Source organism: Taeniopygia guttata, chromosome 26, assembly GCF_048771995.1.
Source record: "Taeniopygia guttata chromosome 26, bTaeGut7.mat, whole genome shotgun sequence".
Lineage (NCBI taxonomy): Eukaryota > Metazoa > Chordata > Aves > Passeriformes > Estrildidae > Taeniopygia > Taeniopygia guttata.
In genome coordinates, this window is record NC_133051.1 from 4,769,757 (window position 1) to 4,794,303 (window position 24,547).

The window sequence follows — 24,547 nt, forward strand, 5'->3', positions numbered from 1 at the left end:
CTGGGAGTTTCTCCAGCCCAGCTGTCTGATGCAGATTATGATGAGTTAAACACGATCAGATTATGATCAGTTAAGCAGGTTTCCTGCCTTTTGATCTCAGTTTCTACCAGCTCCATCTGTCCCACACTCACCTGGCCCCTGTGTGAGTTCTGTCCATCCCCTGCCCTGACCCCTGGGCAGTGCTGGGGGCTGTGCTGAGCCTCTCCTGTGTTATTGCCAAGCTCTCCTGGGCTCAGCCCACGTCAGGGCTGCAGCAGGGTTTGTGCAGGCACACAGTTCGTGGTAGCTGGGATGGGGCTGTGGCCAGAACCTCACCCCAATGGGTCCAGCTGTGAGAAGCAGGTGAGCAGCACTGACAGCAATGAGACACGGAGTGCCCAGGTGTGCTGAGCAATCACACAGGGAACAGAGGGCACACAGGTGCAGTGCATGAACCATGAGGGTATAAAAGGCTGGGCTGAAGAACAAGAAGGGCTGATGCTTGAAGCCTTCTGACATGGTGTGGTGTTATTCTGTGTGGGTTGAAGCCTTCTGCTATTGTATGCTGTGGCTCTGTGTATTGTGGCTGTCTCAGCTGTGACAGGTTTGATCTGCTCTGGCTGTGTCCTGAGAAACCCCCTCACCTGGTCCATGAAGAGCACAGGGTGCTAGCAGAGGAAAGGAATCTCTAAAATCTCGTGCTTCCCCATGCCCTGGGCTAGCATTAAGCTCCTGAGCTTGGGTCAGCACAGCCAAGATTGCTGCTGTTCCTCACTGCCCCCTGAAAGCCCAGGAATGGTCCCAGCTGTCCTTACCCTTCCCATGGTGTTCCTGTCCCAGGCAGGCAGAGCTGGGGCCCTGAGCTGCAGCATCCTGAGAGCCCCAGCAGACCAGCTCCTGCCCAGGGCTCAGGGAAAGTCCTTCCTCCACAGAATCATAAAGCAGTTTGGGTTGCAAGGCCATCGATTCCCAACCCCTTCCACTATCCCAGCCTGCTCCAAGTCCAACCTGGTCCTGGGCACTTGCAGGCATGGGGCAGCCATGGCTTCTGTGGGCAGCCTGTGCCAGGGCCTCACCAGCCTTTTGTGAAACATTTCTTTCTTACAGCTAAGAAAATATATTAGGTATGAAGTTATGAGATCCTGTTCTATCCACATGACTAATTTTGGCCTGGAGTTTTCCAGGCTGGTAGGCCATTCCCTCCCCTTGCAACAACTCACTGGGATGGGAGGAACAAAACATGGTGGCACACATCATGTTGTGGCACACACCAGCTTTGGTGGTGGTAAATAGACCCAGAATGCTCCAAATTCACTTGCAGCTGGTGGAAAGCTTCAATGCCATCAAACACAGCACTGCTTCAGCAGGTCCCTGGAAAGGCAGAGCGTGTGCCAAAATCCAGCATTTTGAGTAATTAGTAATAGCTTTGCTCTTACTTGTTGGAGCAACCATGTGTTCCAACAGCACCTGTGGACTCCAAGTTATCAGTGACCAAGCCATCAACTGGAAAGGGGACATTTCAGAGCATACTCTGACATTTCCAGGCAGCACTGGGGTCCCAGCGTCTCAAGAAGGCCCCATGGGAGCACCTGCAGCAGGTGGGACCCCACAGAGGATGAGCCCCACAGCAGCACCCACCCAGAGCCAGAGGAGGGCTGAGCTGGGGGCTGGGAGCACCAGAACAGAGGGACATGGCACTGACAGCTCTTTGTGCTGGTCCTGGGTAAGCCAGGGTTAAACTCAGCCAGGGGACCACGAGGAAAAGCCTCTCCTTACCTGTTGAAGACCACCCTAGGTCGGGGCGGCTCCGTGTGTTGGAAAAACTTCTCCTCCAAGCCGTGCTTCCAAAGAAAGGCTCAGCAGTCCTTGTTGTTTGGTCTCAAGGCAGTTTATTGCAAGTTCTCTAAAAGATTTTCTTCTCGGGCTGCTGTGGTTTGCTCAGAGCTCAGGCAGAGGCACACACACACCCTGACATCCTCTCTGACTCCCGACTGCTTCTTCTCTCCCCCTCTGCCCAGGGCTGCTGCTGTCTTTTATATGGTACATTACGTGTTACATGGGTACAGTTTTTCCCCAATGCCCATTACCTATATTAAATGGTGCTTTTCTATCTTTTATATGGTACATTACGTGTTACATGGGTACAGTTTTTCCCCAATGCCTATTCCCTATATTAAATGGGGCTTTTCTACTCTAAACCAATCTGTGAGTGCCAACATCACCAAGAACATGGAGGGAAGGAAGAAGAAAGAGGGAGGACAGGGCAGGCCCAAATCCCTCCATCTTAAACTTCTGACCCCCATGTACAAAACCAAAACCCCCCTGTACAGCACTCAAAAATTCTTCCCTCTACTTTGTGACTACTTCTACTATAATATCTAAACTTTTGTGACTTCTTGTTCTTCCTGCAAGGTTGGTAAATCATTCCATGGCTCAAACCCAAAATCACAGCTGTTTCCAGCTGCCTGCCAGGGTCTCAAATGCTTCTGATCTGGGCCTGGAACCTCCAAAAATGTCTGAGGGACATTTTGAGTTCCAACACTTACCCACATGGGCTGGCACAGCCCTGACCTCTGTTTCCTTAAGGAATTTGGTTGAGCAACCACATCAAAGCCTCCTGGGAATGTCAAACATGCTCTGGAGAGGTCTGGGGGCTCAGGTCTGGAGAAGGCCTGGGGTGGTGCCAGCTCTTGCACAGGACTCTGCCCCATGGACACCATGGGTGACACCATGGGGACAGTGCTGCAAGGGTGCAGCCACAGGGACCAGATCTGCTGTGTGCACCCCTGCATGTGCCACCGGCCCCTCTGCAGGGAGCAGAGCTTGGGACCCTGGTTCAAACCAGTGGGAAACAGCCAAATGTCCCCAAACCTGTCAGGGCTGACTCCCCCTGATGGGAGTAAGGGAAATAGAGTGGGTGGAGTGGGGATAGTGCATGAAAATGATCTTTTTTGCTCATTTGTTCATGTCTCTCCCAGTGTGGGGATGGTCAAAAACTGAGCTGGGGTCCCTGCTGTGAGGGGTGAGCTTGGTTTGAGCGCTGGATGGGCAGTGTCTGTGGCAGGACTGTAGGAACACCCAGGGCAATCTCTAACAGCTTCAGTGCTACAGGAATGCTGGGGGCAGCTCCAAACTGGTGTAGGGACATTCTTTGGGCTGGAATGCTCATTAAAAATCTGGTTTCCTCCTGTATTCGTGGGGCCCCACCTCAAATGCTGGGTAGAGTTTTGGGCCCCTCATGAAGAGAAAGTGCTTGAGCATGTCCAGAGAAGGGAATGGAGCTGGGGAAGGGTCTGGAGCACCAGGAGAAGCTGGGAAAGGGGCTGAGCCTGGAGCAAAGGAGGCTCAGGGGGGACCTTCTGGCTCTGCACAATTCCCTGACAGGAGGGGACAGCCAGGGGGGTCAGGCTCTGCTCCAAGGGAACAGGGACAGGAGGAGGGGAAATGGCCTCAAGTTGCACTGGGGGCAGTTAAATTGGACATTAGGAAAGATTTCTTCACCAAAAGGGTGGCCAGGCCCTGGCAGTGCTGGGATAATGGTTGGACTCGGTGATAATAGAGGTCATTTCTCATCTGAACAATCCTCTGATTCCATGAAAAAAAAAAAAAAAATCTTCAAGCAGAAATTACATACAAGATTTGGGGGATGACAAATTTTTCATTGGTGTGAGGAGCTCTGTGGCAGCAGGCTGGGTAGAGGACTGACAGGAGCGTCCTTCAAGGGAGCTGTGCCTTTGGCTGGTGTCTCCTTCTCCAGTGGGAACTGTCAGCTCCTGTGGCATTGCCTGGGGCTCCTGGCACCCCCTACACCCCAGTGCCACCCTGCCTGCTGGCCCCCAGCTCTCCTGCACCCCCAGTTCTCCTGCACTGATCACACCCTGCACCCTCAAGTACCCCAGGACCTCTGCAACCCCTGCATCCCTGTACCCCTGCATCCCTGTACCCCTGCATCTCTCCCCACAGCACTGCCCACACTGTCCACACCCCTCAAACACCTGCACCCCCAGCACCCTCAACATCCCTTCAGCTTGTACCTGAACCATCCCTGCACCCACTGCAGCCTGCACCTGAACCATCCCTGCACCTGAACCATCCCTGCACCTGAACCATCCCTGCACCTGAACCAACCCTGCACCCACTGCAGCCTGCACCTGAACCATCCCTGCACCTGAACCATCCCTGCACCTGAACCATCCCTGCACCCACTGCAGCCTGCACCTGAACCAACCCTGCACCCACTGCAGCCTGCACCTGAACCATCCCTGCACCTGAACCATCCCTGCACCTGAACCATCCCTGCACCTGAACCATCCCTGCACCTGAACCATCCCTGCACCTCTACAGACTGCACCTGAACCATCCCTGCACCTGAACCATCCCTGCACCTGAACCATCCCTGCACCTCCCTCAGCGCTGGACCCCCGGGTGCCCCCTCACCCACGGGTGCTCCCCGGGCCTCAGGAGCCAGGGTCCCTGCTGGGGCCTGCCACCCCTGGAGTTACCACACCCGCCTTTGGGTGCACCTGCCACCAGCCCCGGGCAAGGGGCACCCATGGCCAGGGGCAGCTCCTGCCTTGGCTGCTGGCCAGGGGGCTGCACCCAGGGCAGGTGACACCAGGGGGACGGGTGACACCAGGGGGATGGGTGACACCAGGGGGACGGGTGACACCAGGGGGACAGTGGAATGGGCTGCAGGAGGGCAGAGGGGCAGCCCCACGGGCTGGCTCAGTCCTGCTGTGTGTGCCAGGGGTCCCAGTGTGTGTGGGGGGGGCTGGGGTGCAGGGGGGCTGCTACAGGTGCAGAACTGGGGTGTGCCCCATGGCACGGCTGGAGGGGCTGTGGCAGGGCACTGCCAGGGGTGCAGGGAATGCACCTGAGTACTGGGTGCAGGTGATCAGCATGGGGGGCACTGGGGTGATGGAGATAGGGGTGCTGGGTGCAGGTGATCAGCATGGGGGGCACTGGGGTGATGGAGATAGGGGTGCTGGGTGCAGGTGATCAGCACAGGGGGCACTGGGGTGATGGAGATAGGGGTGCTGGGTGCAGGTGATCAGCATGGGGGACACTGGGGTGATGGAGATAGGGGTGCTGGGTGCAGGTGATCAGCATGGGGGGCACTGGGGTGATGGAGATAGGGGTGCTGGGTGCAGGTGACCAGCACAGGGGACACAGGGGTGATAGAGGTGGGGGTGCTGGATGCAGCAGGCACCAGGTGAAGAGGTGCTGGGAGCACAGGAGTGCGGGCTGGGGGGATATTGGGGGTGCAGGGGGCACGGGGGGCAGGCTGCAGGGGAACTGGGGTACAGGAGTGTTGGGGTGCAGGGGCGGGCTCGGCAGGATGTGCAGGGCTGTGGGGTGCAGCGGTAGGAGGTGCATCCCCCCTCCCTCAGGCCGTACTGTGGTCTGAGGAGCCCGGGGTTACCGGGGGTCGGGGATGCCGGCAGTGATCAGGGCAGGGCTATGGGATATTCCAGCTGTCCGTCTGTCCGGGCTGTCCCTCTGTTCCTCTGTCCGGGCTGTCCGGGCTGTCTCTCTGTCCCTCTGTCTGGCTGTCCCTATGTCCCTCTGTCCAGCCTGTCGGTCTGTCTGGGCTGTCCGCCTGTCCGGGCTGTCCCTCTGTCCCTCTGTCCGGCCGTCTGGCTGTCCCTCTGTCCGGGCTGTCCCTCTGTCTGGCCTGTCCCTCTGTCCGGGCTGTCTGGGCTGTCCCTCTGTCCGTCTGTCCCTCTGTCCAGGCTGTCCCTCTGTCCAGCTGTCCGACTATCCGGGCTGTCCCTCTGTCCGTCTGTCCGTCTGTCCCTCTGTCCGGCCTGTCCCTCTGTCCCTCTGTCCGTCTGTCCCTCTGTCCGGGCTGTCCCTCTGTCCATCTGTCCCTCTGTCCGTCTGTCCGGGTTGTCCCTCTGTCCGGGCTGTCCGTCTGTCCGGGCTGTCTGTCTGTCCCTCTGTCCATCTGTCCGTCTGTCCCTCTGTCCATCTGTCCCTCTGTCCCTCTGGCCGGGCTGTCCGGCTGTCCGTCTGTCCGTCTGCCCCTCTATCCAGGCCCCGGCGTTGCGGAGCGCGGTGCAGCGGCTCCTCCATGCCGGCAGGGGGCGGTGCAGCGGGGCTGGGGAGGCGGCGGGCGGGCCCCACCCGGTGCGGCAGCAGGCCCGCGGCGGGCGGACAATACCGGCGGCGGCTCGGCCTGCATCGGCCCCGCTCGGCCCCGCTCGGCTCCACCCGGCTCCACCCCGACTGGCCCCGCCCCGCCTCGGCCTCGCTCGGCTCCGCTCGGCCTCGCTCGGCCCTGCCCTGCCCGGCCCGGCCGCGCTCGGCTCGGCCCGGCCCAGCCCCGCTCGGCCCGGCCCGGCCCGGCTCCGCTCGGCTCAACTCGGCCCCGCTCAGCGCGGCCCGGCCCGGCCGGCACCATGCTGGCGCTCTTCAACAAGCTGCTGGACTGGTTCCGGGCGCTGTTCTGGAAGGAGGAGATGGAGCTGACCCTGGTGGGGCTGCAGTACTCGGGCAAGACCACCTTCGTCAACGTTATCGCGGTGAGCCCGGGGACGCCCCGCATCGCCCCGTCCCCGAGGGGTCACCTGCCCACCCAGGGCTTCACCCTTGGATCCCCGTTGTATCCCCATTGTATGTCCATTGCATCCCTACTGCATCCCCATTGTACCCCCACTTCATCCGTATTGTATCGCCATTGAACCCCTATTGCATCCCCGTTGTATCCCCACTGCATCCCCATTATATCCCTATTGCACCCCAGTTGTAACCCCATTGCAACCCCATTGCACCCCTATTGCACTGCACTGCATCCCCATTATATCCCCATTGCATCTCCATTGTAACCCCATTGCACCCCATTGCATCCCCGCACCTTCTACGCCCCCGCTGCATCCCCACTGCATGTCCCCATTGCACCCCTGGGTATTTCTCAGAACGCCTCCGCCCTATCACGCCCCAGCCTGAAAATGCCTTTGGGGAGGGGGTGCAGGCCGGGGGTGCGGGGTTCAGCAATGGGGTGCAGGGTGCAGCAATGGGGTGCGGGCCCGGGGCGTTCCAGGCAAACCGCACCGTAGCTCCCCGCATCCACGGGGCCGGTGCCGGGGCCGGGCCGTGCTCCGGGGGCTGCGGGCGGTGCCGGGGCCGGGGCCGGGGGATGCGGGCGGTGCCGGTGCCGGAGCCGTGCCGTGCCGCCGGGGCACTGCGGGAGCTCCCGGGCGCTTTGTCATCCTCCGCGCCGCCGGGACGCGCAGTGGGGCCTCGTGCCGACCCCGCCGGGCTCGGTGCCCCGGGGCTCCGTGCCTGGGGGCCGGTGTGGAGGTGTTTGCCTGGCGCCCTTCCCCGGGAAGCGTCCGCCGGCAGCAGCAGCGAGCTGGGGGTGCCGAGCGGGGCAGGGCAGGGCAGGGCAGGGCAGGGCAGAGCCGCCCGCCCCGGGCCCTCCAGCCCCGGCCGCTCCCTGCATCCCGCAGCGCAGCGGGATCCCGAAGCCAGGGCGTGGCTTCACCCCTGGGGATGCTCGGCAGTCTCCCCTCTGCCTTTTCGGGTTGTTCTCGCCCTGTCAGTAGTGATGGTGCAAGGCGGAAGGATGCTGAAGGGGTGGGTTTGGGCTGTTGTCCCCCGAGGGTTTCATGGAGGGTGGTGGATGCAGATCCGCCCTGGTTCCCCCGCTGGCCCCTGGTTGTTCCAAAGTCTGTGCCTGCCATGGCTCCAAAGCAGAGCGAGTTGTTGGTGCTGAAAGCTGCTGGGCTGTCAGAGGGGATTTTCAGCTTACATGGAGGCTCTGTTGCACTGCTCTTTGGGAGGTCCTGAGGGATGAAAATGTCCTTCCTGAAGTGTCTAGGGGCAGAGAGAGGACACCCTAAAATACTTTCCATCCTGGAGACGATGGCACTCCTGCTCTCGAGTTGTTTTGCTGGAAGTCACTTCTCAGTGCTCCAATCTCCTGCTCATTCCCCCCATAAACCAACACCAGCGTCTGGGGACAGGGAGCATTTTGGCTCTGGGGCAGTGACCCTGAGCATCAATCCTATTTTTGGGGGACAGCTTCCTGCCATTTGAGTGTTTAATAGTCAATTTTTGCAATCCCATGCCAGGGTGGGATGTGGTGGTGCCACATGTGAGCTGCTCCTGCTCTTGATCTGCTGCTGGGTGCTGCTGCCTGTTTACAGCACCCAGGCTACCTTAAAAATGGCAAAGTGTCAATTTTAATCACCCACTTAAGCTCTGAAGGGTGATGGAGTTTTATCCCAGACCTGCGCAGGGCTGGAAACCCCAAGGGTTGGTGTTCCTCAGTTCCCTGTTCCCCACATGCCACCTCCTCTCCCATCCACATCTGGGGCAGACAGGGCTCGGTGTGAGCTTAGTGGGATTTACTTCTGGGAGTAAATACTTTGTACCTGGCACTGTAACTGTGGGCAAGACCCCACTGGCAAGGCCCATGCACTGGGACTCTCTCTGCTTAGCCAGGATTGCTGGTGTAGGGAAAGGGGACTTTGAGGAATTGCAGCAGCTCTTGAGGTGGCTGAAGTTGGCACCATGGTCTGCTGGTCTGTCAGGTCTGTTGTGGGGCGTTTGAGACCCTCACACAGCAGTCAGGCTGAGGGTGCTGAGTTTGGCCTCTCAAGTTATTTGGAAAGTTCAAGTTTTGTGGCAGATGCACACAAAAAGGGACACCAACTTTGGAGATGACATCCTGGAATTGTTGGGTACAGTGAAAGAGAAGCAAGGCACAGGAAATGCCAACTCAACAGTAACTGCCTGAGAAGCTCTGGAGGCGCCTGGCTTTAGGGTGTTGCAATGGGGTTGTTGGAAGGGGAAATAGCTGTGATTTAGGCTAAATGGGAGGATAAAACCTGAACTGAAGAAGTATGGGATTTAGGTGTTGGAGGGATGTCACAAGAAGCTTTTCTGGGACTGGAGCTGCTCTGGGGGGATTGGAACTGTCCTTTTCTTGGAGGATTTGTAGCTGTACCTGACTGAAAAGCGGACTCTGGTTCTCTGGAAGGTGGGTGGCTCTCTCCAGCAGCCAGGCTGTGCTTGTGCCAGGCAAAGGCTTTGCAGAAGGAGCTATGATCAGGGTGACTTCTCATGGTTCACCTGGCTGGAGTGGGAACTTTGATTTTCCAGGACTTATTTTTTCTTTTCCTAGGTGTTGATAGCTGAGGCTTGAAGTCTTTCCTGCAAGGAGAAGTGAACACTGTGGATACACTTGGTCTTGATTTAACCTGAAGCTAGTGGGCTTTTAGCTGCCTTTTCTCCAGTCTAGTGGTGCCATGGATGACTCAAGGGTGTTGAGAGCTCCTCAGCAGGTGCTGGGGCCCAAAACCTGTCAGTGCAGGCCATGGGTAGAGCAAGAGAGCATTGCTGCTTTTTAACATCACATGCTTTCTACCTGTCCTAGAGCCTTCCAAGAGAGTGAAGGCACAAGTGCCGGGGTGTTGGACATGTGGTGGGGGCTCTGGAGCACAATTCCCTGCTCCAGCCCTGGCTGGAAAGTGATTCAGACCAGTGCTGCAAGAGGAAACATGGAGCTCCTGCAGCGAGTTCAGTGGAGGCTGTGAAGATGCTGACAGGACTGGAGCATCTCTCTTACGAGGACAGGCTGAGGGAGCTGAGGCTGTTGAGCCAAACAGACAAAAAGAGGTGGCTGAGGGGCCCTCAGCAGTGTCTGTCAGTGTCTGCAGGGAGGGGTCAGAGGCTCTGCTCCCAGCAATGGAACAAGAGGAATGGGCAGGAGCTGATGCCCAGGAAGTTCCCCTGGACATGAGGAAGAACTTCTTTCTGTGCAGTGACTGCGCTGAACAGGCTGCCCAGAGAGCAGGAGTCCCCTCCCTGGAGACATTCCAGAGCTGTCTGGGAATAATGCTGTGCCATGTGTCTGGGGCTATCCTGGTTGAGCAGGGAGGTTGGATCAGGACCCACTGTGGTCCTTCCAGCCTGACCCACCCTGTGAAACCACACCAGCCCGGTGTTTGGCACCAGGTAGGGTGGTGGATGGTGGGGCAGTAGCCAACTCTGCAGCAGCACTGCCAGGGGAGGCACGGCCTGGGAGTGGCTCAGAGGAGAGCTCAGCACCTGCTCCCACCCCTCCTCACACAGACACTGAGCCCTTGGTGACCATGTGGGTGGGATGTGCCCTGCATGAGCCTGGGAGGGGACGTGCAGCTCCAGGTGTGCAAGGTCCCCAGGGTTTGCTGGGGAGATGGAGCATAGAGGTGCTGAGGCAGTAGCAGGGAGATGTTGTTCTGATGGGTTTGCACTGTTCTGTCTTGGCACCCACCTCTCTCAGGAGCTCTGAGTGTGTCCCCTGAGTGGGGTCTGGCAGGGCCAGCGTGGGTGGGAGGTGGCCATGGGTTCTCATGCTGCCTCATGGTTATTCTGCCTCCACACGCAGCACCTGGGCCCTCCACAGGTGTGTCTTTGCACCTTGCTTCATAATGCAGAAGGTGTTGTGTTTTCTGGGGTGGGGAGGGTTTCTCCATATTCCTGCAAGAGGAGGAGAATCTGGCCGAGGCATGGTCTTGTCTTGCTGCTGGAAGCTCTGTCAACATGAGCCAAGAAAAATGGACAGTGTGGCTTTCCTGAGATGGGATCCCAGAGTGATTTACCTTTCAGGATCACCTTGTCCAACACCCTGACCGTTGGCAGGCACATACAGGCACCTTCCACTAGCCTGGTTTGCTCCAAGCCCCATCCAGCCTCACCTTGAACATTCCCAGGGATGGGGCAGCCACAGCTTCTCTGGGTAACCTGTGCCAGAGCCTTACCTCTCAGATCATAAAATACTTGTTTTTTATATATTTTATGTGTAAGTTTCCCTCCGTCTTAGAGCTTGGACAGGGTTTGGCAGGGACTCAAGTGCCACATGGCAGGAGATGCCTGCAGGCGTGCCAGGCTGGGCAGTTTTGGGGATGGTGCAGGCAGTGGTGGGAGACACCCAAGCCGAGGTGCTTTGGGCTCCTGCCTGCCGCACAAAGGGCCATACTCTGGTGCAGACACAGCTGCAGAGCCCCAGGGCTGGGCTTCCTGCACTGCCATCTCTGCCTTCTGGGGAGCAGGGCTGCAGAACAGCCAGCAGCGATGTATCTGGAGCAGGTCACATCAGTTCAGTGTCATCCTGTGCTGGGACAGGGTGACAGCCACCTGGCTGCAGTGAGGAGGAAGGCTTGGCCACCTCAGCCCTGCGTGCTGCTCACCAGAGCAGGGGGAGGCTGAGGTGACTTCTCTGCTTGTGCCAGCCAGCTGAGGTCCCTGTCTGAGCCAGGGGGCTGATGGCTGTAGTGGCAGGTGACGTGGTGCCCATGTGCATGTGTCAGGATGGGGCTCAGCATGAGCTGGGGGCACCGCTTGCCCTGGCAAAAGCTGATTTCTGACCTCTCCCAGTGACCCAGCTGGAAGGTGTCGGGGCAGGGCACCAAGGCAGAGTGGTTTGGGCAGAGCAGTGGGTGGCCCTGGTAAAACCAGCAATGAACTGGAGTCTGTGAAGATCTGATCTGCTGTTTGTGGCCACAAAATCCATCTTGCCTGCAACAATTTTTGTGCTTCCTGGTGGAATTGGGTTGGACTCAATGATCTTGAAGATTTCTTCCAACCTAGTCATTCTGTGAATTCCATTCTTAAGCAATTGATGTGGCATGGCATCATCTTCAGGGTGAGCATGGAAGTATGTCCATTACCGAACCAGAATTTGAGGAAAGAGTGTGCACTGTGAAGCTTTTGGGTGTTCACTGCTTTCCTGGCAATGGAACTGTGGATGGCTGGACCCTGGAGGGAGTTGCAAATATGTTGAAGGTACCAGTATCAGGGATAGCTGGAGAAGGAAGAGAAAACTCTGTTTCCACCACTGAGAGTTGCTTTCAGAGAAGAGCTGATGCAGGATGAGCTGATGGAGGAGGAGCACGTGCAAGATGCTTCTGTGGGTGCTGGGACAGCAGGGAGCACGTGTGAGCCATCCTGGAGCTCAGTGCCTCTCACTCCCTGCTCAGCCTCTTTTGAACAGCTCAAGTAGTTTTATTTTGGCCCTTGGCCATGCACAGCATGGAGGCAGGTGCTGCAGTGGGAGAGGGGTTTGGGGCAGGCAAGGCTGTGGTCACTCAGACATGCTCTGTCCCACCTGTGGAGGAAAGAAGAGGTGACCCCTGGCTCCTGCAGATCACCCCTTCCTGGAAGAAGCTTCTGTCCCATGGGAACCTTACCTTGTGTGGCTTTTGCACAGCCAACAGATCCCTTGATGTGTTCTGGAATCCCTGAGGGAAGTGCCTGCAGCTTCCAAGAGCTCTTCAGCAATTGCTCTCTGTGCCCAGCGGTTCATAAAGCTCAGTTGTGTGTTGAACCTCAGTCCATAGGAGATGTCCTCTGTGGATCCCTGCCTGCTTCCCCTCCTCTCCCATGCCCTTCCTCTCAGTGCTTTGGGTGCAGCGTGGCCTGAACCCCCCTTGGCTGCTGAATGCAAAGGGGATGTGAAAAAGGGAAGCAGGGTGTGTTGCAGAGCCTTTGGAAGAGGTCAGGAAAACCCTGGGGACTTGCTGATGTGGTGCATCTGGAGGAGCCACAGGCTCAACCAGGCACAAAAATCTACTTATGACAAAATAGCATAAACTGACTTCCTGTTTTGAGGTTTGTGTTAACTAAGAGAAAAGCCCTCAAGAAAGTGAGGGTTTTAAGGTAGTAAAGACCTGCTAGGATGAGTTGGGCCATGGTTGGTGGTTGCTGCAGGTTTCTGGCACTGATGGCTGCAATCCCCAGGGCTGCACTGTGCTGGCTGTCAGACATTCTGTCCTACTGGCTCCTCAGCATTCCGCAGCACGGCCTCCCCCAGGATGCATTTATGGGCCATAAGCCTGGTTTGGTGCCAGGGAAGCTGCTGGAGGTGAAGGGCTGTGCCAGCTCCTGTCTCCTGCCCCAGAGCTGCCCCATCACTGCTGGGACTGCCCTTAATGTCCCTCTGTGCTGCTCCACCTGGGCCCATCCTGCAGCCTTGGGACGTGGGGTGGGCTTTGCCAGACTGTGGGGAGATGAGCAATGAGGTGGTTGAACATTATGTGTGTGTTAAGGAAGTTTTGTAGATGCAGAGCTGTGTTACTGTAATGTATCCTCCCCTCATTGTTATCATGGGGTGGCCTCGGTACTCGGGAATTTGGGAGGGTTGGCTCCTTACTGTGGCAGCACCTGAGCTCCAGCCGAGGTGTGAGAAAGTGATCTGCACCCTGGGCAGCAAGGAAGGAGTCACGGACAGGACTCCAGGAGGGGCTGGAGATATAAAGGGAGCATCCATCTTGAAGATGAGCACGTGGCTGGTAGTCACAGGGGCTCCCAGTGCTGTAATTTTTCCTTATTCAGTCCTTTTGTTGTACTTTTTGTTAAGGTTTAATAAACCTTTAACATTTTAAAAGTGAAGATCGTTTCTCACAAGACCCCTTGGGGTGGTGCTGGGCTCCTGGGCTCGTGAGCCAGCAGCAGCAGGGGGATGGCTCCTGCTCACTGCTCCAGCAAGCCTGACCCGTTCCACAGCAAGGCTGGGCTGCTGCAGCCCTGCAGGGATCTCGTGCATCTGGTGCATGAACTCAACAGGCATTGGAGCTGCACTGGGAGCAGCTCTGGGGGTAGGAGGGGAGCCCTTTGTGATCCCCAAGTCACCCAGCACAGGCAGGATGCAGAACTGGGATAGCAGTGCAGACAACTCTCACTTTAAAGCAGAAGTCAGTCTGGTTTCAGCTGGGCTGTAAACGATCCAAAGCACAAAACATGCTGGTGCCCCCAGGACTTGCAGCTGGAAGGGAGCTGGGGCAGGAGGTGGATCCCTGGGTGGGGAGCCCAGCTGGAACCAGGGGCTCCTTCCAGGGCTGCCTCATCAGAGGTCACTGCAGAGGAGCGAGGGCTCAGCCTCCTCCCACAGAGGGCTTGGGAGAGCTGGGATGGGCAAGCCCCCAGCCCACTGGGACACCAGCGAGTCCAGGGCTGAGGGTGGCAGCTCACTGCAGGGTTGGGGCCTGCATTGGGACACGCAGGGCACCTGTGCCCATTGCAGCAGCCAGTGTCATGGTTTAGGAATGGTATTCCCCAGTTTGAAGTTCCCATGGTTTAGGAATGATATTCCCCAGTTTGAAGCTCCCGCTGGTGTTAGGTGTTGGCTGCCTCTTGCTTCCCCTTCCCCCTCCAACTGGAAGCACAAAAGACAAAGATGATGGGTTGAGATAAGAATAATTTACTAGAGAGCAATGAGATAAGAGGACAGTAAGCAACACTACTAATAACAAAAGTGTACTAGGAGAGGGTGATTTACATGCAAAATGCTCACCAAGCCTGGCACAATGACACAATGGCTTCCTTCTGCCCACCAGGCTTTCTCCCAGCTGGAAAAGAGCAGCATTCCTGTAGTCCTGGTGGCCCCTGTCTCCTGGGCTCTGTGCTTCTGGCACCTGCAGGAGGGCTGCTCTGTGCCCAGGGCAGGGCTGGCAGAGCCTTTGGGGTTATCCCAGGCTGTCAGCCTTGCTGCCCTGCCAGGGCGGGCTGGCCCCATTCCTCTACCTGCTTGATTTATTTAAAAAATGAGGATATTGATTTAGTACCAATATCCAACTGTGACAGACAAAAACTCTCTAACAGTTTAAAGTTAGAAAGTGTGTGTTCATTGTGTGTGGGATCGCTCCCAAATCCACACCGCAGCTTCCAGGTGGTTACAGAGCCCTTTTATCCATACAAGTATTGAATATCCAAACTACAAATGCATATTCATCATTTTGGTACATCCCATTCCTCGCTTCCTATGCTAATCACTTCAAAAGCCATTCAGCATGCGTGGTTTGTTCCTTGAAATGGGTCGGTGTCCCTTTAATGGGGAGGGGTCCCCAAATGAGGAAGTAAATGAAGTCTTCCTCCTTCTGACCTTTCTACCTTTTCAATGCAAGTATGACAAATGAACTCTTGGTAGAACTCCCATTCCTTGTCTTCAGTTGGTTTCAGAACAGAGGAGGCCCACAATTGTCTTATGTTCCTAAAAGCTCTTTATCAGTTTCTATATTCTTCATTATAAACCCAGCTAACTAAACATTGTGCTGACAAGCAATTAATTATTAGTTAACTACTAACTCTTAACTTCATCAAGGCCTACTCATTTATTTTAATTAACTGTAGTAAGGCTTATTTCTAACTAAAATCTTAGCTCCTCTAAAATCTCTAAATTCCTTAAAATGTATGTTTCATGCTGACGCCTGTCTCACCTTGTTCCCTGCAGTCAGGACAGTTCAATGAAGATATGATCCCGACAGTGGGTTTCAACATGAGGAAGATCACCAAAGGGAACGTTACCATAAAGGTAAGGTGCAGTTGTTACTGCTGGTGAAGGGTCTTGGGATGAAAGGTGAAGGTGAGGGAGATTGGTATCCCTTCTGCTGAAGGTGAAAGAATTAAAGAATTCCAGGGATCCCAGCTGCAGCTCATAGAATAGAAATAGAAATAGAAATAGAAATAGAAATAGAATAGAATAGAATAGAATAGAATAGAATAGAATAGAATAGAATAGAATAGAATAGAATAGAATAGAATAGAAGCATAGGAGCATTAAGGGGGGAAAGTCCCTTTAAGATCGAGTCTAACCAGGAGTGCCATGTTCACCACTAAACCGTGTCTCCAAGTGCTACATCCAGGTGTTTTGTTAACATATCCAGGGATTGTGATTCCACCACCTGGAAGTGAAAGATTTGCCCTCTTAGGGTCCTGCAGGTACCCACCAGAGGTGGTGGGAAGGGCTGTAGGAGATCCAGACTTGGGATTCAGTCTGGGCTGCAAAGCTGGAGGTTTCCTTGGATCTCTGGCTTGCTGGGATGAACTTACAGATGTGGTCACCTTGCTGAGGGTGGTAGTGCTGGGGAAAACAGGTCATGGCTTGCAGTGGTGGTCTCTGCCTTGGGAGCAAAGGAAGAGGAGGGTTCTATCTGTTGTGGACTTTCCAAGGGCCCGGGGTTGTACTGGGAAATAGCTGTTGGACAGGCTTGAAAAGCTGGCTGGGGGATCTGTGGCTGCTGCAGGAGCACTTTTGAGAGTGTGCAGAATGTTCTTAAATGGGATGTGCCTCAGGGAAATAACAGGAGGTGTGATGGGCACGGGGAGGAGCACCCAGCTTGGGCCAGGGGTATCTCCATGCCAGCAGAGGCACACCACAGGGGAATTCAGCATCCTCCAGCTTCCCTCCCTGAGGTTTCTCCCTCCTTTATCGAGTCAGGAGCCTCCTCCTGAGGTCTGAGCTGAAGAGGAGAGGATGGGGGTGGGTTTGGTGCATGAATGCCCCAGGTGGCCACATGGAGGGGGAAGAGTGTGGGGCAGGAGTGTCGGTGCTGGGTGGGTGCCAGGGTAACTGTGCCATCTCCCCGTGACAGCTCTGGGACATCGGGGGGCAGCCGCGGTTCCGCAGCATGTGGGAGCGATACTGCCGTGGAGTGAGTGCCATCGTGTGAGTACCCAGAGCCCTGCTGTCCCCCTGCTGCTGCTGGGCCTTGCCAGGGGGGCTGGGGTGCCTTTGCTGCCGAGCTGGACACCCGTGGCAGGAGTTGGAATCACTGAATCAGCACGGAGTCATGAAGGCTAAGATCATAAACCCAACCATTAACCCAACACCACTATGTTCCCAGATGGTTTTTGAATACCTGCAGGAATGGTGACTCTACCACTGCCCTGAGCAGCCTGTGCCAGGGCCTGGCCACCCTTTTAGGGAAGAAATTTTCCCTAATACCCAACCTAAACCTCCCCTGGTCCAACTTGAGGCCATTTCTTCTGGTCCTGTTGCTTATATCCTAGAAGGAGAGCCCGACCCCCACCTGGCTCCACCCTCCTGTCAGGGAATTGGAGAGACTGAGAAGGTCCCCCTGAGCCTCCTTATTTCCAGATACTTCCTGTGGGGACTGATGTCTACATGGGCTATGAGCAGAGGACAGACAGGTCCCTCCAGCTGTCCAGACCCTCCTCTTCCCTTCCAGCATCCCTCAGTCTGTGTTGCTCAGATCTCACCCCTCCAGGCTCCCATGCATCCTCTGTGCTGGCTGCTTGCTCACTGCAGGGGCTGAGCAAACCCGGTCATGGGGCTCAGCCCTTCCCAGAGGAGAGGCTGGTTTCCAGGTCAGGATGTTTATGTGCTGCCAGATAAATCTTGTGCTGAGAGCAGGAGTCTCACCCGCTACTGAGTCAGCAAATCTGAGTGTCCCTGGGTGTCACCTGCCTGCAAACAGTGCAGGAAAAGCAATCCCAGGGCGTCCAGGCTTGGGGTGAGCATGGCAAGGCACTCATGGGAAGCAGCTTGCCTATTCCAAAGGACAAACACTGATCTTGGGACACCATACTGGGATTACTTAAACCCAGTCAGAAAATGAGATTTATGGGATCTTTCCCAAGTGACCATACCCTGAGATTTGGAGGGCTGCTTTCTGTGCTGCGCTTCCCAACCCTAAGCCTGGGGAGGAGTGTGGTATTGCTTGTTCTGCATGTTGAGACAGTGGTGTCTGCTCCTGCCCTTGCAGCCTGCCACCAAGGTGGGACATGGCCTTGGACCTGCAGGAGTGTTTTTATTACAATTTTTATGACAACGAGCTTTGCTGGAAATGATAAAATCGCTTGTCTTTTCACTCCTTTTGCTGCCTCCTTTCATGATGTTGTAATTTTGACCCATGTGGTTGTCAGGAAGCAGAAAGACCTGTGAGCATCCAGGTCACACTCCAGCCCTCGTCACACCGACCTGTGTCAGGGGCCTTTCCCTTTGCTCTCAGCTGCCCCCCGTGCCCAGCATGCCAAAGGCTGGGGCAGTCCCTGGGGGTGTTTTTCCCTCTTGGCACAGCGTTCCCATTTTCCTGTGTTGAGCACTTCAGTAGTTAGAAGTTCTTCTCCTATTTTTAAATAATTCCCCAAAGCCTGATGAGCTGGTGTTTCTCACTCCTTCTCTCCCAGCTTCTTGATCTTGGAAATCAAGGCTGCTTTGATCAGTTCCTCACCCAAGTTTTGGCTTCACTGACGTCATGTGCAGGATAAAAGTTGGCCTTTAAGAACAAAACCCTTTCCCAAATCTCCTCTTCTGCTCAGAGAAGCATTGGTGGCCACCGGCTTCACATCCATGTGCTCCATGGCCACTCCCAAGCTTACCCCATTGATGGGATAAGGAGGTCCTTCCCCTTCTTGTGTCATTGTCACCTCTGCATCCTCAGCTTCTCCTGCCTTCTCTGCTTGTCCTGAGTGTTTCCATGCCAGCTGCCATGTGTGTGTTGTTGGAGACAACGTGTGTCCTGCAGCTTCTCCTGCCTGGCTTCCCTCGCCCAGCCTGTGGCTGCTGTCAGCAGGGTGACAACTGCAGGGACAAGGATGAGGTGCTGCCCCACTCCCCTGGGAGACATGAGGGGCTCAGCTCCACAGCCACCCTTGGGAAGAGGTGGAAGGATCCTGTTACCAACCACCCCCACGTGCTGGCCCAGTTCCCAGGGGGGCAATGAGCTGCTGTGGGAGGAGGTTTGGGGGTGGCACGGAGACCTGGGCATCTGTGCTCAGGGTTGTCCCTTCTGTTATAAATGAAAATTTGTCCAGACAAATTAATATGAAAAAATAAAATATTTATTTTGCAGTCAAATTCTATCTAGCCAGCCACAAGGAAAGAACAGAGCCGAGCCCGGGGTCGGCGCTGGGTGTGCAACAAGGAGTCAGCCTCAGCAGAGGTTTTCCTCCATGCCCACACGCCTCCAGCCTGGCACAAGCGTTTTTATAGGGAAAATTCCACCTGAGGCCAAGATTTCAGCAATCGGTCTTTTCTTCTATTCAGAGTCCATATGTTAATAAGATTTTCTTTTTGGTGATGAAGAAGAACAATTCAGTGTCAGGAGTTGGTGAATCCTTTGATGAAATTTAGGGGAACGCTGCATTCACATGGATCTGCCCGAGGATTTCCATGAGATCCATCTCGGGTCACTCACACCACGATCAGCACCTGGGGGGATCAGCACCTGGGGTCCCCTCTCCAGCCATGGCCCATCTCCCATCTCCTGGCCAAGCCACATTCTTTTACTTGTAAATCAGGTTTCAACATGCACCAGGTTTCGCCTGCGAGGGTTGGGGGGAGTTCTAATACAAATGTGTACACTCCAACAAATATTCAATATCACATATGTATTAGAAGTGGCGTGAATTATATCTACTACACATAACACTTCCCTTGCAGGTACATGGTGGATGCTGCTGACCAGGAGAAGATAGAGGCCTCTAAGAATGAACTGCACAACCTGCTTGACAAGCCACAGCTCCAGGGCATCCCGGTGAGCTGGTGCCTCCCTCGTGGTCCCCGGGCTGGGCACTGCCAGGGCTTGCAGAGCAGATTCAGTGAGGAGCTCCCCTTCTTGCAGGCATCACTTCCCTGCTGCACTCCTGAGGGAGCCAGCTGGGACAGTGGCACTTCCTAGGTCAGCACTGGGCCAAGCAACACAGAGGGACCACTAGGGCAGAGAGCAAAGGTCAGGTCCCCTGGGTGAAATCTGTCCTCTCACATGGATTTGCACCTGATTTGTGGTGTGACAGGAAGGTGCTGTCTCCTGTGAGAGGAGCTGCTGGGCTGTGACGTGTGCAGGAGGTGGGACATGTCACAGGTATGCTGTTCCTGCTGGTGGGCTGTGCACCAGCCATCCCAAATCACATCCTTTGAAAGGAGCTAACTGAACATCTTGCCACGGGTCCCAAATGCCTGCTGCCAGCTAAATTAAACTCCTGACACACCAGGCTGCAGTTGCAGGCCTCTGAAGGCTCTCTTCTGAGAACAAGCCTCCTGATTGGGGTGGGGAGATGCTCATCCTGCTGAGATGAGCCTGGCCCAGTCCAGGCACCTCCCCTGTCAGGTGACAGTCACACGGAGCTGCTCCGGAGGGACAAACCAGTTCTGCTGGGAGGAGCAGTGATGGCACAAACAGCTGATTCTGGCTTGGGCTGCCTGCCTGCAGAGTGTGCTCTGCACAGCATCTAGGGCTTCCTCCTCCTGGATAAAGTCAGTGTTAGCGTGCAGAGTGTGCTCTGCCCAGCATGTAGAGCTTCCTCCTGCTGGATAAAGTCAGTGTTAGCGTGCAGGGTGTGCTCTGCCCAGCATGTAGAGCTTCCTCCTGCTGGATAAAGTCAGTGTTAGCCATGTCATTTGACTTTTTACCCAGAGACAGTGAGAGGCTCCTGGGAGGATGTCCTGGGTGGCACAGCAGATGCTGGTGCCCTTCAGAGGGGATGTGCTGTGGGGCCATTTCCACACTGGGAGCAGGGAGTGCACAGGAGATGCTGTGTATGGCTAATTAAGGCAGTTAATTGAAGTGCTCTGCCTCCTGAGGGCTGCTGAAGGGGGTTTCTCTGTCTGGGACACCCTAGTGGAATAGCCAGGGCTGTGTGGTGTCACAAGCAGGCTCTGCTTCTGGGTAGCAGAAGCCAATTCCTGCCTGGTCTGCTGGCCGGGTGCTTCAGGTGTCCCCTGTCCTGCCCTGCAGGTCCTCGTCCTGGGGAACAAGCGGGACCTGCCCGGTGCCTTGGATGAGAAGGAGCTCATTGAGAAGATGTAAGTGTGCCAGTGCCCCCCTGGGCATGGGGGGTGCGACAGTGTGACCCCCAGGCATAGGAGCTGTGACACAGTGTGACCCTGGGCACAGGGCTGTGACACAGTGTGACCCTCAGGCACAGGGGCTGTGACAGTGTGACCCTGGGCACAGGGCTGTGACACAGTGTGACCCTCAGGCACAGGGGCTGTGACACAGTGTGACCCTGGGCACAGGGGGAGTGACACAGTGTGACCCTGGGCACAGGGCTGTGACACAGTGTGACCCTCAGGCACAGGGGCTGTGACACAGTGTGACCCTGGGCACAGGGGGAGTGACAGAGTGTGACCCTGGGCACAGGGGCTGTGACACAGTGTGACCCTCAGGCACAGGGCTGTGACACAGTGTGACCCTCAGGCACAGGGCTGTGACACAGTGTGACCCTGGGCACAGGGGGAGTGACACAGTGTGACCCTGGGCACAGGGGGAGTGACACAGTGTGACCCTGGGCACAGGGCTGTGACACAGTGTGACCCTGGGCACAGGGGGAGTGACACAGTGTGACCCTGGGCACAGGGGGAGTGACACAGTGTGACCCTCAGGCACAGGGCTGTGGCACAGTGTGACCCTCAGGCACAGGGGCTGTGACACAGTGTGACCCTCAGGCACAGGGGGAGTGACACAGTGTGACCCTGGGCACAGGGGGTGTGACACAGTGTGACCCTGGGCACAGGGCTGTGACACAGTGTGACCCTCAGGCACAGGGCTGTGACACAGTGTGACCCTCAGGCACAGGGGGAGTGACACAGTGTGACCCTGGGCACACGGGCTGTGACACAGTGTGACCCTGGGCACAGGGCTGTGACACAGTGTGACCCTCAGGCACAGGGCTGTGACACAGTGTGACCCTCAGGCACAGGGGGAGTGACACAGTGTGACCCTGGGCACAGGGGGAGTGACAGTGTGACCCTGGGCACAGGGGCTGTGACACAGTGTGACCCTCAGGCACAGGGCTGTGACACAGTGTGACCCTCAGGCACAGGGGCTGTGACACAGTGTGACCCTCAGGCACAGGGGGAGTGACACAGTGTGACCCTGGGCACAGGGGGTGTGACACAGTGTGACCCTGGACACAGGGGCTGTGACACAGTGTGACCCTGGGCACAGGGGCTGTGACACAGTGTGACCCTGGGCACAGGGGGTGTGACACAGTGTGACCCTCAGGCACAGGGCTGTGACACAGTGTGCCCCATCCCTGCTCTGCCATGTCCCCACCAGCACGATGGCCTGTCTGGGGTGGCACGGTGGGCCTGGGGTGGGCTGGCAGAGTCGAGTGGCTGAGGATGTCCAAGGTGACACCTTGTGGGGACACAGAGGAGCTGGAACCAGCAGTGCCAGGCTGGGTCCCACGTGCCACATGGTGGCGTGGGGGCCTGGCACAGCGTGGCACTGACTGCTGGAGCTGCTCTCTCCCACATCCCTCACTGGGCAGTGGGACTGGGCCCCTCCACAGGGGGGATCTGGGATGCTGTGCTGACTCCCAGCATTTCCTCCCCTTCAGCCACCTCTCAGAGCACCTCTGGACACTGGGCACCTGTGCAGCTCCCACGCTGCTCCCAAAACCTCCCTGCCCCATCTGGCTGCAGGGCTGGGGGAACCGAATTTGGTGGCCAGGGTCTCCATGGGACCGGGTCCCTCCTGCCCTGTCACACAGCCCCCACCCCAGACCTGCCATGGTGCCCTCACCTGGCCCACACCCAGCTCCTGGAGAGCCTGGGGAGCTGCTGCCCCTGCGCTGTGCCCTGTCTCAGAGACAGAGTCCAAAGAGACCCTTCAGGGGCTGCCCAGGGGTGTCTCCCATGGCCACCCCACACAGCTCAGAGGCTGCAGCAGCACTTGCTCCCTCCCCACAGGAACCTCTCTGCCATCCAGGACCGAGAGATCTGTTGCTATTCCATCTCCTGCAAAGAAAAGGACAACATTGGTGAGTGCTGTGGGCTGGGGGCACGGGGGGCATGGGGGGCAGCCCGTGCCCACGTGTTTGCCCGGGTACAGGGGGAGGTGACAGCCAGAACAGAGGCTGTAAGTGTCCCCTTGCCTCTGCAGACATCACCCTACAGTGGCTTATCCAGCACTCGAAGTCCAGGCGAAGCTGAGATCCTGTGGGCCTGGCTCGGATTGGGAAGATGCCATTGTCCAAGCCCATGCCCCTCTCTCCTGCTCTGTCCCTCCAGCTCTCTCTCTAGATGGGTATTTTTAGGGGACCCCAGACTCTGCTGACGTTGGGGCAGAGTCCTTGTTTTTATTGTAAAGGAGATGTCTGACTGCCCTCCTCTCCCCCTTTCCTCTCCTCCCCCTCTCTTCCTCCATTTTGGCACTGTTCTGTTGTTGTCTGTGTATACAGTATATATATATGTATATATATTTTAATTTTTTAATTTAAGGGATAGTGCTGTTACTAAACTGGGCCCTGTGAGCAGTAGGAAAGCTGGGGCTCCCCAAGGCCAGCCAAGGGTCAGCGCTGGGAGGAGGGTGGTAGCAGAAGGCAGCCCTTGGGGCTGTACCAGCTGCAGACAGGTTCCCTGGGGCTTCCTTTTCCCTTCTCTGGGTGTCCAGCTGCTGCCTCTAGGCAGAGACCACCCTGGGGGTGTTGGGGGTGCCCACCTTGCCCTGCCTGCCTCGGGCTTGGAGAGGGGAGCGTGTCAGTGCCCCTGCAGGCTCCTCACCCCTCCGGGGGACAGGGATTAGCCACAAGCCACTGCCATCAGCCTCCCCCTGCTGCCTCCACTTCTCTAACCCTTCTTTAGGGTCCAGGGCCACTTGTCCCCCTGCCCCATGTGTCCCCTGATCTTGTGCCCAGGCCAAATCCTGCCCACTGCCCAGCCTGGCGGCTCGGGGGATGCCCTGGGGCACTGGTGCCAGTGCTGGGGGCCCAGCAATGCCAGCAGCCCCTGGGGGAGCTGGGGCTGGCACCTGCCCCCACCTGTCCCCATGTAACCTGCCTCAGCCCCATGTAGCCCCTCAGGACAGCTGTGCTGGCTCCCCACGTGCCAAGTGGCATCGCTGGGCCCGGCTGGGGCTGCTGGCTCTGCCCTGGCCAGGGACATCCCTTGGCATGCCAGAGAGGGAGGGGCACATGGAGCCACCTGGAGACACACTCAGAACATCTGTGCACCCTCAGGGCTGCTCACCAGTCCTGGGGGTTGTGCCCTGTGCCTGCTCCCCGTGCCCTGCTCCCCGTGCTTGCACCACATTCCTGCTCCCCGTGCCCTTCTCCCTGTGCCTGCTCCCTGTGCCTGCTCCCCGTGCCACCCCTGCCCTGCTGCCCTGGCTGGGAGGCACGGGAGCTGTGGGGCAGGGGGCAGCAGGGCTTGTGGGGACAATGGTCAGGTTTGTGTGTGCCCCGTGGGGGACTGTGGGAGTCCCGTGGGGTGACAAAGGCTGTGGCTGTCTGTGCCATGTCTGTGCCATGGGCTGGGGCTCTGAGGTGCAGCCTGGGGCCTGCCCAGGTGGTTTGGGGCCGGTGTGGGGGCACTGGGCTGGCACTGAAGGGTGGGTGTGCAGGGGGGGGCAGCTGCTGGTCCCAGTGCGGGGCTGGGGCACAGGGTGGGGATGGTCAGGGGGCTGCAGGGCCTCTCAGCCTCTTCCCCCTCAGCTCCAGGACATCAGGCCAGGAAGTTACCTTCTGTTCTTGTTTTTGCAGAATTGCACAAAGAGAGGTTTCTTTTTGTTGTTTGGTTGTTTTCTTTTTTTAATTTAACGACTTGTAAAGTGTTGTCTCCCCCCACCCCCTCCGTTTTTTTTTTTTTGTAAGAAATATTTTGACTCAGATTTGACCTCTGTTGGGAAATGATTCTTGTAACTGTACAATTTTTTTGCCTCCTAATAATAAATTAACAATTTTGCGTTGCGGGTGTTGTTGCTGTCACCTTACTTCCTCGCCATCTGTGCCACCCATCCTTGGGGGCCCTGCCAAGGAGGGAGGTCCCTGTGCCCTGGGTAGCACTGGGCACCTGTGTGGCCATGCTCACCCAAGAGGTGCTGGAGGCACCTCTGAGGCT

The 24,547-nt window shown here is 56.8% G+C and overlaps 1 protein-coding gene across 1 annotated transcript; it reads left to right on the top strand.

Annotated features, from left to right (window-relative positions):
- Positions 1–6,092: 6,092 nt before the first annotated feature.
- Positions 6,093–24,396, top strand: ARL8A (ARF like GTPase 8A). Its single transcript, XM_030291792.4, has 7 exons — positions 6,093–6,503; positions 15,194–15,274; positions 16,335–16,408; positions 19,148–19,241; positions 20,442–20,509; positions 22,400–22,470; positions 22,593–24,396. Exons 1-7 carry the CDS (start codon positions 6,381–6,383, stop codon positions 22,640–22,642), a joined length of 561 nt encoding a protein of 186 aa, XP_030147652.1. The 5' UTR covers positions 6,093–6,380; the 3' UTR covers positions 22,643–24,396.
- The last annotated feature ends 151 nt before the right edge of the window (positions 24,397–24,547 follow it).

Excerpts from the sequence above, each read along its gene's own strand:
- ARL8A (XM_030291792.4), top strand. The coding sequence starts at position 6,381 with ATGCTGGCGCTCTTCAACAAGCTGCTGGACTGGTTCCGGGCGCTGTTC. Across the intron at positions 16,409-19,147 it reads CGTGGAGTGAGTGCCATCGT|GTACATGGTGGATGCTGCTG; the intron begins GTGAGTACCCAG and ends CTTCCCTTGCAG. Across the intron at positions 19,242-20,441 it reads CACAGCTCCAGGGCATCCCG|GTCCTCGTCCTGGGGAACAA; the intron begins GTGAGCTGGTGC and ends CCTGCCCTGCAG.